The 17520-nt window shown below is 37.0% G+C and overlaps 1 protein-coding gene and 1 non-coding gene across 2 annotated transcripts; both read right to left on the bottom strand.

Moving 5' to 3' along the window:
- Nucleotides 1-7515: 7515 nt before the first annotated feature.
- TRNAK-CUU lies at nt 7516-7588 on the bottom strand. The gene has a single exon. It is a non-coding gene; the product is annotated as a tRNA-Lys (tRNA).
- A 523-nt stretch (nt 7589-8111) lies between these two features.
- LOC113335890 lies at nt 8112-8717 on the bottom strand. Its single transcript, XM_026581909.1, has one exon. It carries the CDS (start codon nt 8715-8717, stop codon nt 8112-8114), a length of 606 nt encoding a protein of 201 aa, XP_026437694.1.
- Nucleotides 8718-17520: the final 8803 nt, after the last annotated feature.

Here is a 17520-nt window from a genome sequence, read left to right as displayed (position 1 = left end):
TCTTCGAACTCAGAATCCTCTCCAGTTTTTGAACTACTACCATCTTCGTCTTCAGTTTCTTCATATTCCTCATATTCTGCTTCGCTGTCAGAAATTTCAGAATCTTCTTCATTAGCAGAAACTTCAGCAAAGTCGAAGTCCGGTTGAGGAATGTTATGATCAGTACAGATCTTCTCTACGTTCCTCTTAACGTGTTCATCACGAAGACGAAGTGCGTCTTTATTCAAGTTGGAGACTGTAACCATATCAACTTCTTCTTGAGCCTGCAGTATTTAGAGTCCCTGGAAGAAAACTTCGTCTTCAGATTTTCAATTTCCTCGAGATACTTCTTCTCGGCGTCTGCGAAAGAGAACGATAAGATTAAAACCGCATGAAGGTAGAAATAAGAGAGAAGAACAAAAATTGAAGACATTATAGAAGAATTATAAGCAACCTTCTTTTTCAGAAATAATAGTCATAACCAATTCATCATGATCAGACTTTAGGCTAGGGGTGTCAACGGGTCCGGGTCCTCCCGGGTATCACTAGACCCGGACCCTACTTATAAAGGTCGGGTCCGATTCCTAACGGTTCCGGGTCCGGTTCCTAAATTTGTGGACCCAAAACCGGACCCGTTTAAATACCCGGGTACCCGTCGGTTCCGGGTACCCATTGGGTCTAAAGAAAACTATTTAAAAAATCTCAAAAACTTAATATATTTCTCTTTTTAGCTTGGATTTAAGTAATTTTTATAAAAAATTATTATTATTTCTTATGAATGTACTAAATAAAGATTAAATATAAGAGAAATAAATTTAAATGAATAAAATATCAAAGCTAAAACTAGAAAAAATACTTATAATTTTTCTAAAAACATGAATAAAAGAATGAATAAACGGGTACCCAATGGGTATTACCCGTTTGGACCCGTTTAAATTCGGGTCCAATCGGGTAATTACCCGCCGGGTCCTAGGTAGCTAATGGGTCCAACTTTAGAACCCGGAACCGGACCCTAATATACCGGGTCCGGTTCCGGATCCGGGTAATGGGTACCCATTGACAGCCCTACTTTAGGCTAACATTTGTAGCTAAACCATTCCTAGCATTTTCAATAACCCTAGCAGCCCACTCAAACTCATTATCATCTTCTATGAGTAATTGAGAGGGAATCACATTCTCTCGATCAATTAAGGCATTCTTTTCGCTTATAACCTGATCTCTCTCCACTTGAACTTGAATCTTAGCGTCATGAAACTCCTTTAAAGCTTGTGCGCCTTTAAGAGCAACCTTATCCTTCTCAGTTTTAAGGGCGTTCTTTTTCGCTTCCAAAATCCTAATTTCTTCCCTGGCATTACAATAACGACGCCTAAAACCATTAGTAACGGGTAACATGTTCCCATGCTCAGCTTTAAGAGCTTCATATTTTGACTTCAATACCACAATGTTAAGAGTTTATGATCCATCATCGAAAAAATTATTCAAAGAGGAATTATGATGCTCTAAAAGGTTCGCATCTTCAACCGGGTAGTTAATGGCTTCATCGGTTAAGTTATACATCTCTGCAAACAAAGACAATTAAAAGAAGGCGAAAATGATGCATCAAAATAAAAGCAGAAAAGAGAAAGGGATACGTACCGATCAAATGATTATTCCTATCACGAAGTTCAACCATCTTGTTATCATAAGTAGAGACCTCAGCTTTAAGTTTAACATTCTCAGCCTCAAGAGCACGAAGCTTCCTTTGAAGATCTGAGGTAACAACATGGGACATATGGGCACTCTGCGTCAATATGAATGGGCGTTAAAATAAGCACAAAACGTAAAAATAATATAATAATAGGAACAACAGTGAAGAACTTACCAAAGATCCAAGTGAGAAATGAAAGCCTGGACTTAATGCAGAGGCGACTCCTCGTAAAGATTCATGGCTTCAAAAAGGGGCATCACAAATCTTAGCGACTGCTTCACATGTACGAGTCAATTCCTCATCATTGATGGCTGAAAAAGAATCAGAGAAGATACCTTATAACTTCTCCATATGAGATGTCGATGCGGAATTATCAGGAAGAGGTAGCGCGTCATCATAGGAGATAGTATTTAGGGAAGCCGAAGAAGATAATTTCCTCTTTTTAGAGGTAGGCCTCTTGCCCTCATACTTTATCTTTGAAGGAACATCACCATCTTCATTAGAACCTAAAGTGCCACCAGACTCCACCTCCGCACACAATGAGAGATAAGAAAAAGAGGCAACAATATTGTTAAATCCCCAAAAGAATATTTCTTACTTCATTGTTGTGCGAATCTGACGCCTGAGATGCATTTTTATTAGCCTTCTTCTTATTCTACTTCACAATATGGATATAGAGAGAATAATAAAAGAAATGAAAAGGAATAAAAGGGAAAAAGTAAACAAGAAAACGAAGTTAAAGACAACATACCACATCTTTCTCTTCGGGCCATCTGAACTCCCAAGGTTTGTAAGCGGCAAATTCCGCAGGAAGAGGAAGAGTTGATCCGTCAACATCCTTACCAGTGATGTAAGAACCTTCCAAAACGATAGGATATTCAACCCAACGAACATCCTTTGAGTGACGCACAGAGTCACTGGACGAATTATGAAATTCAACATCCCGCATGATCCTATTAACCTTTGTGAAACCGTCTGCTCTTTTCAAGCGAATACCCCAGCGATATAATTCATTCTTTACGATGACGACCTCATAATTTTTGAAGAAGTTGTCCACCGTATACTCTTCTTTCTTGATCGACAATTTCGCATACTGGGGGTAGGAAGATTCTAATCCTGCCGCGCGACGAGAATACTCTACCATTATTCGGATGCAGTCACCATTCAATTGAAATGCGCCTCGTCTAAATTTTTCATGTGATGGCACTTCGTAGAAGAGAGGAATGGGAAGGCCAGCAGAGAGCTGCCCAAGTGAAATAATAATTTTCTGATCACTCCATTGATCAGAGGAAAACCATTCAGGTCCAATTGCAGAAGTATGTGTTGATCCAGGAGGAACTGATAATATAAAACCCCTATTTTAAAATACAACACTCAGTCTGCTGAGCTCCTTAAGATTCTTCCAACCTGGATTGGGAGCCATTTATAGAATGGGAATGCAAAGAGGTGAAAGGTTAATCAAGATGATCAGGATAATCAAGATAATGATGACAAAGATTGAAATTGGAGAATCACAAAGATAAGAAGAGAATGCGAAGTAGAAAGTGATAAAAAAATAGAAAATTGAACGGAGACAGATGAACAACAGTAGAAGATGAAAATCACAGAAAAGAAAAAAGAAAAGAGGAGAAAGAAAGCGTATCTGACTATATAAAGGATTCTGTTTCCTTTTCCCAAGATATCTCTCTTTACAAACGCATTAATGATGAGATAGACATGAAGAGACAGTTATCATATTCTTCTAGGGACGTGTCGAATGAAGAGTGGTGAGGTCAACACGTGGGAAAAACCATGCCGAGATTCCGGAAAAATATAAGTTAAGGGAATACGAAAAGACGAACTGGTACGACAAAAAGAAAGATTAGGATTTCTCTTACCGCTCTTTCTCTAAAAGAACGATACGAGAAGAGGAAAAATGTGGGTACAAAATACCGCACACTTGTTAGTTACGCGTAATAATCATTTAGCACCAGGCGAACATGAACGCGTATAACATTTTCAAGATGACGAACCAGATGACGTCACCTAATCACGATAAAAGTGTGAAGATCTACGCGGCAATAAAGAATCCAAGTGGCAATGATAAAGTTTATGCGACATTGACGCACTTCAAATCCGAAAATATGGGCTTTATTAGCTGTCCTCCACTATGTAAACTCCTATAAAATGAACCAACTGTCATTGTACGAGGGAGAGATCTTTTTGGTGAGCTGAGATAAGAAATTTAAGAGAGAGAAAATTATTTGTTTTCCAAATTAAGGTTTTCTCACATTTTTGTATTTGTTCTAAGATTTAATAAAAGTTCTTGAGTATTTCATCATGATTTCTTAGATTATTTCATAAATTATGATTAGGATGTACTTGTAGGATTTCCTTCAACTACAAAAAGTAGCATTACAACTATTCGTATACTGTCCAAAAGGATTTCAAAATTTCAAATTACTCAACCGATTTCCTTCTCCAAAAAGATTTGGTCGTATTCGTGTACTCTTCTAAAGATGATCAAGCAACGAAACAATGGGTTCTTCCTTCGTCAGGACCATTTTATATCACACGGTAGATGATGACAAATACCAAATCCAAAAAGCCCCCGATAATGTGTCTAACTACCGTCTTTGCCTGATGGAGTAAGAGATTTAATGAGGCATGAACTTTGAGTACAATCTTAATGTTTTATAAGTAGGCTAATATCATTGTCATAGACTCGCAACATAATTCTAACTACTCCCGAACGAGTTGCTCATCTTACCTGTAAAAAAGCTTTTCATTTGCCATCGTTGTTTACGACTATCGTTAAGGGTACTAGCGTAGAGCCGTCCGATTAATAGTGGCCGCATTTTCAAACTTTGTTTCTTCAAACTGTTCTTCACGATCGACTTGTTTCCAGCTGCCCTTTACGGCCGCACTTTTTGAACGTTGGTTTTTTTTTTCTTGAAAGATTTTTGAACGTTGCTTCTATCTATTCTGCTCTAATAAACTTTTCATTAGCGGTGGTATTAGTTAAGTGACCAGTAAATAGTATCGCAAAGTCCATGACTAGTGTATGACTATTTAGTGTTACAGCATCACGAATTCACGAGGCCATGACTAGTGTACGAGTACTGTTTCCAAGTTCGCTATTGATGTCTTGTCTTGTTTTTATCTCTTAATTATTCAGAGATTTAATTGATTAATTAATGGTTAATCACCATACTTAGAATCAAGCACATTTCACATATAAACTTCACGCCGGGTTAATAAAAAAGAAAAGAAAAGAGCCCATCAAAATTTGACTTAAGCAAAGAATGGTGGTTATATATCATTGTTGTTAATTATCTCCAAGCTGGAAAGGTTGCCGGCATTGCCATATAAGAGATGATGCTCTTGCTTGAAGAAGACCCACACCATGGAGAGCTGGCCATGGGGCAAAAGCTGAGCGTGGAAGCAATGATCATATCATATTCATGTGCCCAGGTGAGAAACTTTAACTTAAGACATACACAAAGATTTAAGGATTAGGTTTCCAACTGGGGAGGAGATCAAGTAAGTTAAGTAAAACGTCTACTTTCCTAGGTTTAAGGCTTTAAAAGGAAAGGATTAGTTTAACTTATCTTGTCCTAATGAATATTATTTTAGTCCTAATTTTCTCATACTTACATAATTAAGGGTTAGTTTAGTTTTTAAGTTATTACATGTCATTTCTTCTAGAGCATGTTGACTGGTTCATTCGTTCTCTTATATACATGTCGGTAAACCATAGTTAAGTAAGTACAACCAAAATCTTAATCGTTTATTAAGTGTCTAAGACCATGCTTTAATTAATCAATAAACAAACACAACTACCTATATAACAAAAAAGAAAAGAAATGCAAGTTGTGATTTCAGAGATAAATAACGTCAATACAATATGGGCCAACAATCGATCATTCGTTAGGTGTTGTGGAGATTTTTCTTTTTTTCTTTCTTCTTTCACGATGGCTGCATGCAATAGTCGGCAGAAAAAGAAATAACCAAAACAAGACGGTATAATTAATTATACTAGCTAGCTATGGAGTTAGTTTGCTGGAGAATGGAAGGAGGGATTCGAGAAGATGTCCATTAGGTTTCTGACATTGTAATGCTTTGCATAAGGTGTGAGATTATGAGCCAGAGAGTGTTGACTCTCTTCCAAACAAACTGGAAGTCAACTAAGTTTCGAATTCCGGTCTTATTAACAACAATTTCATCAATAAGGTGATGAATTCTCGGCAGTATGGAGTTGTGTTTCCACTAGAGAATGTGATATTTGTAAAATGAAAATGTATTGCCGGATAAGTTTTGTTTATCTTCGTAACAACTCTACCGTGTAATTAATAAATAAACATCGATCGTTTCATGATATTTTTAATCGAGAAAAGTAAAAAACATTATGGGTCCGCCCAGTTCAAGTCTCTAGAAAAACACTTGCTGCAAATCATGCTTAGAAAAACTCAAAGCTCTTCGTGGGAGATCTCACGGTGTGAATTGTTTATGGTATGGTTGGGATTTGGATATTGCTTCCATGTTCTCGACGAGGCAGGCGAATTCTTCTATATATATATATCTGGCTCAAAAGTGCACGTAAATATATTGGTCTCGACACTATTAAGAAATATGTTTTTCTCGAAGAAATTGAATTTTTTGTTATTCAAAGTTGGAACTCTTAACTTTCCGACATCTTTCCTTTGCTTTAGATTTAGATCTAAGTCTTACTTTGTTTAGGACAAATCTTCAACATTACAACTACAATCCTAGGTGTTTGATCTGTATATTTTGATGCAAAAAAACACCTCATCTCTACCTTTTGATCATTATTGAGTCAGAGTTAAGATAATCTAATTATTTAGAATGGCATAAGGTCCCATGATCCCTATATAATGTGATGAATGAATATTGGGGAACATGGAGCTTAGCTGGGTCACAATAACTTTAGTTCCCTTTTTTCCATTTCGGGTTAGTTAGGAGGAGGATAATAAACGTGGTGTCAGGAGTAACCAACCTTTGTGAGACAGTGAAGGAAAGAATCAACATAGACACTTCCCACCTGCCATCCTTCATTATTTCCCCCCAATCATCCTACATTGCTAGCTACCTAGTAGCTACATCTTATCTTCCATTTTCATTATTTCATCTCAAAACTCAATTTAGTAGACTAGGAAAGAATTCGTCTGTTTGGAATGGAATCCCCGGGAAACTAGACAGATTGTACAAAATGTTACTTGGCGGGAGTTTTAGAGTTTCTTATGAAATTAATCTCTCGGTTGAGCCATACCAGAGAGGTTGTCATGAAAAACTTCTCGTCTCTAGAAGGTTTCATTGACAATTGTAAATGATTTTCCATGACTTTGTGTATATAGACGACATTATAGATTTTTCTAGCTGTTGTGCTTGCATTCTAATTAATACAAAAATCCAACATCTGATAATGTTTGACGGCTCTTTATTACCAATAGATTTGAGTCCAAATCCCTACTTTGTTTTACAATGTTAATTTATCTCTAAAAATCACTGCATGAAAATTTTCTTCAAAAGAAGTATTTTCTTATTGGGCCTCAAATGCAAGCCTAGGGAAACATAAGAAAACGGCCTCCCAAGGAAGGAATAAAATCTTCACTTGATCAACATGGGATGATCAACATTGGGCCTCAAATGCAAGCCTAGGGAAACATAAGAAAACGGCCTCCCAAGGAAGGAATAAAATCTTCACTTGATCAACATGGGATGATCCTAGGTTCCAGAAAGGGGCAGTAGGATCTCACATACGTTAATGCAATGCTCGAAAACAGTAAGGAGATTAGCTTAAAGAGTACTAAGAAGCTGCATTAGAAAAAAAAACAAAAAAAAAGAAGTATCGCCCACCGTGGGGCTCGAACCCACGACCACAAGGTTAAGAGCCTTGCGCTCTACCAACTGAGCTAGACGGGCTTGTTTGATAACAGATCCTGTGAAACATTAATGGTTACAGGAAATATAATGGACCAATAACACAAGAGTTGGAATCAATATCTTGACTTGGTTTCTTCTTCAGTGCTGGTGAGTTACGAACTCAGCTCAGTTCATAACAATGTTTCTTCCATGCTTTACCTGAATTCCACACAACACAAAATGAGCTTTTGGCCAAACCATAACAATACCAATTTTGGCTTAAAGGTTTCCGTGGTACATATCGAGGATTTCAGTTCTGTGTATGTGAATACTTACTTTGTTATGCCGCGAAAAACCGTGGATTAAAGGTTTATGCCGCGAAAAACCGTGGTTTAAAGGTTGATAATGTGTTTAAAGTTTAATCACGTAAGAGAAATGAGGTTTGACGAGTAAACGTAATAAGTTTCATCACAAACTAATTTAGATTTAAGTCTTTTCCTTTGGAACAGTTGTATATATATGCACAAACTCATAATTATTAGAGAAAACTAGCTCAAAATACACATAACTAAATCTCTGTTCCTTAAAATGCGTCTAGTGTTGCAGCAACAGCAAAAACATCCTCATCTCTGTCAGTGCATCCACCATGTTTACATCCGCACTCCTTCCAATTCTTCGACGACGGTCGAATTTGGTTCTTTCTTTTTAACGTATCATCTATATTTGGCATCGTAACCTTCATTCCAATTTGCAGTGAAGCTGGTTTTAGGCCATCAAACAATCGGCTTTCTGGAATCGTTGTAACCCATTTTTCAATTGACAATTCAGTTGATTCCAATATACTTGCCCATGAAACTTCTGTTATACCCAAGAGCTTTGATCCAGTGATACTACCAAAAACTGATTTTGTATTTCTCCACCGCAGCTCAAACACTATACTTTGTCGACTAAGTTTATCAATAACATCTTTGTCTCCCGAACATTCAAGCGATACGGATGCGTTCCAATATGGATCACACATTGGCGTTACAGGTATCTCTCGGGTATTGAGTTGTATTCTTTCATTGTTTTCATTTTGAATGAAGTACCTAACAAAAACAGCTCCATTAGTTAAGAAGTCGAGGTTTTTTGCTCTTAAGATCCTAAGCTCACAGTTAACCACCGAAGGAAATCTTTCAGAAGAATCCATTGATATATTTATAAATCTGAAAGAAAATCTTTCTAGTTTTGCAAGGAGATGAAAGATGGAGCGAACAGAGAAAGAGTGGAACTTGGCAAAAAGAAAATGGTGTCGGTGTGAGTTTGTGAGGATCCTTTGTGCCTGGGGAGGAGTATATATAGCATTTCATGGGTGGAGGAATATACTCCTTTTCGCCATGATTTTTCTACGAAATTGCTTTGTCGCCTCACCAAAATAAATATTAATCAAATCTCCACCCAAATCTATGCTTGTACTTTAAAAAAAACAAATAAACAGAAAGATGAAGTTAATCATACTTCCAACGAGAAACCCATGCTTTTAATTAGTTTCATGCATAAGCAGTGGAGCTATGAGAAATTGAAATGGTTGACAAAGAGAGTAAAGTATATCTGACCTGATCCCTTGGGGATCGTGAGGGGTTGCTTATACTTTCGGAACCATAAAATATTAAGTGAATAAAGATTTTGAATCTCCATTTTCTTTAATGCCGGGGGCGGGGAGCACTCCGGGAAGGAATGAATAACAAAAAGTTGTTGTCTAGGGTTTGCATTATAATATGATGAAAGACTGTAATGTGGGTAAAACGTTGGATTTATCTTGTGGTTAATCTTAATAACAACGCCTAGATAATCTCAGAGACTCAAACAGTGTACTGCTAGATAGCTAGTTAAGTAGATCCTCGCTTTTTATTAAGATAAAATCTAACAAATAAAAAATCAATTTATGTGCACTTTTAAAATCTTATGCGGCTGTAATTTTCAATATCAACACTTCAATAGTGTCCTTTTTTATTTATTTATTTATTTATTTTTTTTATTTATTTTTTTTTTTGCTAAGAAACACCATCCTTCATTAAAAAATAAGAGAGTTACAAATTACACTAAGGTTTATCTTCCTGAACACACCATCACGAAAATTTGGAAGAGAAAACCATAAATCCTTAAGATTGTTTTTTCTATCCCGTCGCGCAAGACGGTCCGCTAAGGGATTATTTAACCGCTTTATATACATAACATTAAAGGAAGTAGAACTAGAAATAGAACTCCGACATTGCTCCAAGAGGTCTTGGCTTCTCCAGCCCACAGAGATGTTGCAGCCATTCACAAAATGCACCAGTTGGAGACAATCACTAACAAACACTACTTTGGGAAGATTCATCTCTTCTGCCTAAGAGATGGCAAAACTAAGAGCAACAGCTTCAGCTCCCACTGCATCTTGAATCGACCCAAAGTCCGAGCGCACCTTTCTTACATTCCCTGCAGCATCACACCAAATAACACCAATTCTAAAATTAAAATCCTTGAAAGAGCCATCTACAAACATAAAGTTCCCCACTTCAGACTGAGGAATTTTGTCATTGTGTACAAGATTCATAACAGTAATCCTTGGAGCAATGTAAGAATTTAACATTCTCTTGATATCAACAATGATCTTGTTCATATCCAGAGAAGCACTCTTGAAAACTACATCACACCGCAGCTTCCATATAGACCACATAACAATAGCACCTACACTAGGCCAACCAACTTTAAAAGGAGAAGCACCCAAGCTTGATTCACGCCAATATAAGAAAATATCATCAACCCAATCCAAATCAGTAGATATCAAATGCTGAAGGGAAAGACTGAACCAAATACGCAACACTACAGGGCAGTTAACAAAAAGATGCATCACAGTTTCATCATGAGCATTACAGAAAGAGCAGAGAACATTCACATGAGGATTGTAAAGATGCATAATGGCGTTAACTGGGAGCATATGAGCAAACATTTTCCACATAAAAAACTTAACTTTCGGCATACAATCAATATCCCAGACTTTCCTCCAGAAAGTGGAGTCTTCAAGAAAAGGAATATCATTCATATAAATTCTATTAGCAGATTTGATGGTGAACTTACCATTCCTAGTATGAGCCCACATAAGCGAGTCCGACTGCAACAAATTCAATCTAATAGACTTAATTCTAATAACCTCATATGGGGAGAATAAGAGGTTCAGAAGAGGTACATTCCAACAGTTATGATTATAGTCAATAAGCTCAGACACATAAATAAATTCATTACAAGCAGTATTCATGGGAGAGGGAGGAAGAACAATCTCTGGAATCCATGGAGCATTCCAAATAGGAGTAAGCACCCCATTACTTATTTTAACCACTGAGTTAGCCTTTATAAATCTCAACCCCTTAATAATGCCTTTCCACATCCACGAAGCGAAATTAGCAGCCTTATCAATCTCTAGAAGATTCTGGTTAGGGAAGTATTTATCCTTGAGAAATCTAGTAAGTAAACTACCTTGATTCTTCAAAATTCTCCAGCCCAGTTGAAAATGAAAACCCTATTAGTAGCAAAGGAATTCCTAAGACCCAGACCTCCATTAAGTTTAGATTTCCCTATATCACCCCAAGAGCGAAAGTATGCAACATGCTTAGGATTCTTTTTAGCCCACCAAAAACTGCGTTGAATCGAATCAATTTTACTAGTAACTGTTTTAGGAAGAGGAAAACATGCCATATGATAAACAGACAAACTAGAAAGTACATGCTTTGTAACCACAGTTCTACCAGCTATGTTCAAATTGGATTTTTTCGAAGAATTTAATCTGGCATAGAAATTATCAATGAGAAAACTAAAAGACTTAGTTTTATCCTTACCAATAAAAAAAGGCGTGCCTAAGTATTTTTCATAACTACTGAGAAACTTCATGTTAAGGGCCTTAGATAAAATCTTGATGTGTCTATCATGCATATTCCCACTAGTAATAAACCCAGATTTATCAAAGTTAATTTCCTGACCTGACGCCTTTGCAAACACATTAATAACCTTTATGATATTCTTCGCATAAGTGACAGAAGCTTTACAAAACAGCATGCAATCGTCTGCAAAAAAAAGGTGAGAAATAGAGGGACTATTTTTCCTAAATCTAAAACCCTGAATCAGATTTTCATCCTCAGCTTTAGAGAGAAGTTGAGATAAAACCTCCATATAAAGAATGAAAATATACGGAGAAAGACAGTCACCTTGCCGTATTCCCCGAGAAGGCAAAAAAGACTCACTTGGTGAACCATTGACCAAAACAGAATAAGATACGGTGCTAATACACTGAAAGACTAACTGGCACCAATCATCAGAGAAACTCAACTTATTAAAAACAACAATGATAAAAGACCACTCAAGCCTATCAAAGTCTTTAGAGAAATCAAGCTTGATAGCCATATAATTATTTTTCGATTTCTTCTTATTTGATTTAAAAGAATGCAGAATTTCATGAGTGATTACAATATTGTCATGGATATGCCTATTAACATAAAATGCAGATTGGAAGGGAGAGATCAGAGAATCTACAAGAGGTTTTAACCTATTAGTAAAAATCTTAGATATAATCTTATACACACAATTTGCTAGACTAATCGGTCTAAAATCATGTGGAGAGGCAGGGTTTTTTATCTTGGGGATCAAAGTAATGTAGGAAAAATTCAGTTGTTTAAGAAGGAATTTGTTCCTAAAAAAACTCTGCACATGAAAGACAACATCCTCTTTAACAGTATCCCAATTATCTTTGAAGAACCCAGGAGGAAAACCATCCGGTCTCGGAGAACTCCAAGGAGCCATCATGTTAACAGTGTCCCAAATTTCTTGAACTGAAGGAATATCAATCAAATTTTCATTCATATCCTCATTAATCAAAGGAGTGACAAACCTTAAGGAATCATGAATGTCCTGGACACTAGGGTTGGAAGAAGTATAAATCTTCTTAGAATGTCTAGAAAGCAAGTCCGCTACCTGGTCTTTATTATCAATCCAGTTCCCTTGATCATCTCTAATTGTATGAATGGTATTGTACATGTTCCTTAGTCTAACAGTGTTATGAAAGAAGCTAGTATTCTTATCATAATGCATGAAGTAATTAATTCTAGACTTTTGTTTATAAAAGCAATGTTCAATTTCATACCAGTAATCAAGCTGATTTGAATAGTTCAAGATATAACCACTAATCTGAGGAGAATATGGCAAAGCTTGCAATTTTTCTATTTTAGCATTTAACTTTCCTATTGTAGTTTTGATGTGACCAAAGGAGTTAACATTCCATTTGATTAAAACATTTTTCACATGACTAAGCTTATTTGCAACAACAAAGGAAGGAGAACCTTTGACACCATGAGACCAAGAATCAGCCAGAACTTCTTTAAAATCAGGGTTAAGTTGCCAACATTTAAAAAATTTGTATGGGATATTAACATTCCTCTCATAGTGGAAGCATTTCACCAATAAGGGGCTGTGATCAGAATAAATCCTACCGAGATTTGTGACTCTAGTTTGAGGAAGAACCGAAAGCCATTTATCATTCATAAAACTACGATCCAACTTTTCAAAAATTAATTCATCTGGGTTCTTATATCAAGTATACGGGTTGCCATATGAAAAAACTTCATTCATATTCATCTTAAGCAAACTTTCTCTAACAAAATTCGGAGGAAATGAAGCATCAGCATTACCACCTTGTTTTTCAGAACTATGCAATATGAAATTAAAGTCGCCAACTAGCAACCAGGGGTTATTGTTATTTTCTAGCATGTCATTTAGAAAGTTCCATTGATTCCTTTTACCACACACTGATAAGGACCCATAAATAAAGGAAACAAAACAATTTTTGATTGCAGGAGTGATGTCACACAGAATATGAATCATATTAAGGGAGGAACCTAGAACTTTTGTATTCGACTTAACAAAGTAACCAAAAGCAAGACCCCCCGATTTACCAACCGACGGAAGGAAATACCAAGCATCAAACCTCAGGTGATGAGTGTATTTTTTTAACAGTGTCCGTATCAACCATAGTTTCAAGCAGGCAAACAACATCTAGTTTATACTTTCTAACTAAACTAAATAAGTGTCTCCATTTTTTGTCAGAGCAGCACCCATTCATATTCCAACATAAAAACTTCATCTTTGATTACAACAATAACTTAAACAGGATCGAAGCAAGATAAAAAAAGAAGCAAGCAGCAGCAGCTAGAAAGACGAAGAACAAACAGTATAGGAAAATAACAGACAACTAAAAAGAGGAGAAAGTTAAAGAAAAGCAAGAGTGACTTACAAGGTCATGAGCTAAGGAGGTATCAACAGCCAAATAATCATCATCCATCATCATGAGGTCAACTTCGTTTTCGAACTCTTTATCAGTGATTACCAGTTCCGGTGGCAGAGTGGCAAGAGGATATGGTTCCAAAATAATGTAGTCCTTGGTTTCATCAAAACGAGGAGGAGCACTCAGTTCTTGCTCAAAGGGATGAGGCAAAGATACACCAGCGGTGAAGTTCACTTCAGAAACAGTACTACAGGAGAATCTAGAAGTCGTCACCACAGAATGAGAGATTGACGAGGAAAACGTGGCCCAGAAAACATTGCTCACAGAGGAACTTAGGCTAGCAGATAAACCAACACTCCCTAAGTTGAAAGCAGCAGCAACAGGTGGCGATAATGGAGGAGCTGAAGAGAGCGAGGGCCAGAAAGGTGACTGCATTCCATCTGAAAGAGGAGAATGATTACTAGCCTCTAGGTATACTGATTTAAAAATAGTCCTAGATCTTTTCCCCTTCCTGTCAAGAACATTCTCATTGCTGCCAATGGAAAAGTTATCAAATGGGGACACAAAAGCTGAAGTAGTCTTAGCAGACACAGAAGGAGTCGAAGAAGCCAAACGGGTCACAGGACGAGGCTGAGAGTTCGAAGACTCTCTAATAGTCAAAGAAGATACAACAGGCAATTCATTATAGAGAGCAAGAGGGGAGAAAGTTGAAGCTTTGTTACCAATACTCCCAGATGGATGAAGACAAACCGAGAATCCAGAAGGCTTCGAGTGGTCCATGAAAGCCGAGTCATATGACGAACCACCAGACTTGGAGCCTTCACCAGTCTCAGTCTGAGACATCACTTTGGTGACATCAACATGAGAAGCACGAGGAGAAGGCGAAGGCAAAGCTCTAACAAAGATCCTTGACTGAGATTCCTTGCATCTTTCCTCATTATGATACAAAACAAAGCATTTTTTACAAGCTCTAAACGACAACTTAGGGTAAAAGGCTGTCATGTAGTAGGGTCTCTTTTTAGTATTAAATACCACTTTCCTAGTAAAAGGTGTTCTCAATGGGACCATCATCTTGGCTTCAAACCAGTTACCAGCTGGGGAGACTGCTGCCACGAATTTTCCAAGCTGATCAAAAACCCCACGAACCTTACCAGCATTGACAAGATCAGAGTGAATAGGAATCTGCACAGGCATAAGAGTGACTTCCCAAAAAAGATTTGAAAATCGAATCCAAATCCCCTAAAGGTTGAACGGTAAAAAGCTGGCCAAACACCAAGGTTGGCCTGGCATTGAAGGCAATGTCTCTATCCTGACTCTTTCTGAACATCACCACAAACAGATTTTGCATTCCCATACCCTGAACATAAGCTTTGGCCAGTTGAAAATCATTTGACTCAATTGGCCAAGCATTATTGAGATGATGTTTGACAGAATTTTTGAGATAACTACGGATATCATCACACAGCAAAGCAGCAAATCTAAAAGGTAATTCCTCTATATCCTCATCACACTCAATGACTCTCACTTGATCAGCTGGAAAAGCCATTAATGAAACACTGACTAGAAAGTAACACTTAACTACACTAAAATTTGCAGGAATGCTGAAGACAATTACAGTAAAGTGAAAGGGAAATATGAATTGGTATAAATAGATACAGTACTGCAAAAGAAGCCTAAGTAAGGTAGTTTGAGCATGCAAAAATGCAATAAATCCTCAGACAAGACAATTAAGGATGAGAAAACTCAAGAAATCAATCACATCTCCCTGACAAACAATTGAGGACTGAGAGAAATTGGATAGCATGCCAGCAGTAATGGATTGACAACACAATTTTAAAGAGACTAACAATAAATGACAGGATAGTAACTGAGAAATATTCTTTATCCTCAAGCACAGAAGATCAAATGACTCAAATTTAAGAGAAATGATTTTCCAAGTGTAACAAAGCTTCTGAGTAAGCCACCCTAGAGAACAAGTTCCTAAGAATAAATAAATACCTTGCTTCCAGAATTAAAATTAAGATTCCCACTAATGATAATTAAAATAACCATTAAATAAAAAAACACAACTTTTAATGTATTGAAAACAACTTCTGGGCAGAGAAACTCTTCACCATTACACTAATCTTGTTCCTGAGCTACTAATACGAGGCCCAAAGCATAACCCCGAAAGAGGAATCAATCACCAGACCCTCAAAAGGAACACTTTACAATAATAACATCTAATCCCTACATTAAGTGGGATCTCATAAAATATCAGAATCATCTTCATCGGAATCATCTTATCAAGAATCTTAAAATAAACAGACTCAAGTATTCATATATCATAACCAGAGAGATTGAGAGAGAACCCGAATCCTTGAGTCAAATCCAATCACAACAGCCAAGTCTGACAACCAAAAATCACTGTTGATTATATAACTCATGATGATGAATCGATGACTCTAAGGCCGCACCTCCATTAGCTCATGACCTAGCATAAAAACATGAGAAAATAAGAAATTAGAGAAAACCCAGAGGAGAAGCAGAATCAAATAGCTAAGAGAGATGACAATCAAAACAAAATTTCAGAAATCATGATTGAAAGTATGAAACTACTAGCAGACGAAGAAAAATCGAAAACCTAAAAAATTAGGTCAGAAAAACAAAACCAAATCTCTAAAAAATATTAACTATAGAGTAAATTAAACATATGATATTGAACAAAATCACAAGGAGAACATGGATTTGTATTAAAGAGTTTAGACTAGAAACAGATTCAAAAGCAAGATTGAAGAAATTTTTTGATTTTGACTAAGTCAGCTCCGCCGACTTATCGCATGACTTTATGCCTCTCCCAGAGAGAATCTTGCAGTTCATCCATTCTGTTAAATCAATAGTGTCCTTATCTTATCTGATATATTTGTAAGAAAAATGAGATCTTAACTACTTATCGTACCATATTCTCTTGATACTTCACTGAAGGGTTTCTATTAGGCATTAAGTAACATACACAACTTTTTGAAGTATGAGTCTCGTTCTCACAGTACTAGCCCGAGGCACAGGATAGTTTGAGGTGAAACTAATATGTTGCAGTTCAATGGTGCAATTTTAACTTATAATAAAGAACATGATCTACTTCAATGCAAAAGGCATATATATGGTTGTAGTATTTGTAGGTACACAAAATAGGATTGCCACGTGTCATACCAAGTAAGGTAAGGAAATCCTAGTCAAAGATCCCTGTAAGTGACCTGTCAAATCAGTCAACATCAGAAGGCGAAATACAAATCCCAAGCGCGAGATAACTCTTCACCCCGAATAAAGTAGAAGGACCATCAAGATACTAAGGCGAAGTCACGAAAAGATTACTTGGCGAATAATATAAGCCACGAAGTAAGAGCAGTAGGGCGCAAGAAATGGTACAGGTGTCCCGACGAGACCACGTGAAGTCAGCCAAAGGCGGGGAAAAACTTTATGGAATATGCTCCAGGCGAAGCATAAAGTAACCTCAGCGAGATGATATGAGTTGTATGCCACTAAGGTTTCTTAGGCCTATAAATAGAGACCTTTGGACAATGTAAAAGGGGAGATATATTTTGGAGAGTGAAAGGTCTAACATAGGAGAGAAAGAGAGTTAGGGTTTCCTTGTATTCATAGGCTAGGAGAAGGGATTAGGGTTTCCTGGTAACCCACAAGTGTAACTTGTATTTCGCTTGAGATT

Source organism: Papaver somniferum, unplaced genomic scaffold, assembly GCF_003573695.1.
Source record: "Papaver somniferum cultivar HN1 unplaced genomic scaffold, ASM357369v1 unplaced-scaffold_150, whole genome shotgun sequence".
Lineage (NCBI taxonomy): Eukaryota > Viridiplantae > Streptophyta > Magnoliopsida > Ranunculales > Papaveraceae > Papaver > Papaver somniferum.
This window is presented reverse-complemented; position numbering and strand designations above follow the sequence as displayed.

Excerpts from the sequence above, each read along its gene's own strand:
- LOC113335890 (XM_026581909.1), bottom strand. The coding sequence starts at position 8,717 with ATGGATTCTTCTGAAAGATTTCCTTCGGTGGTTAACTGTGAGCTTAGG.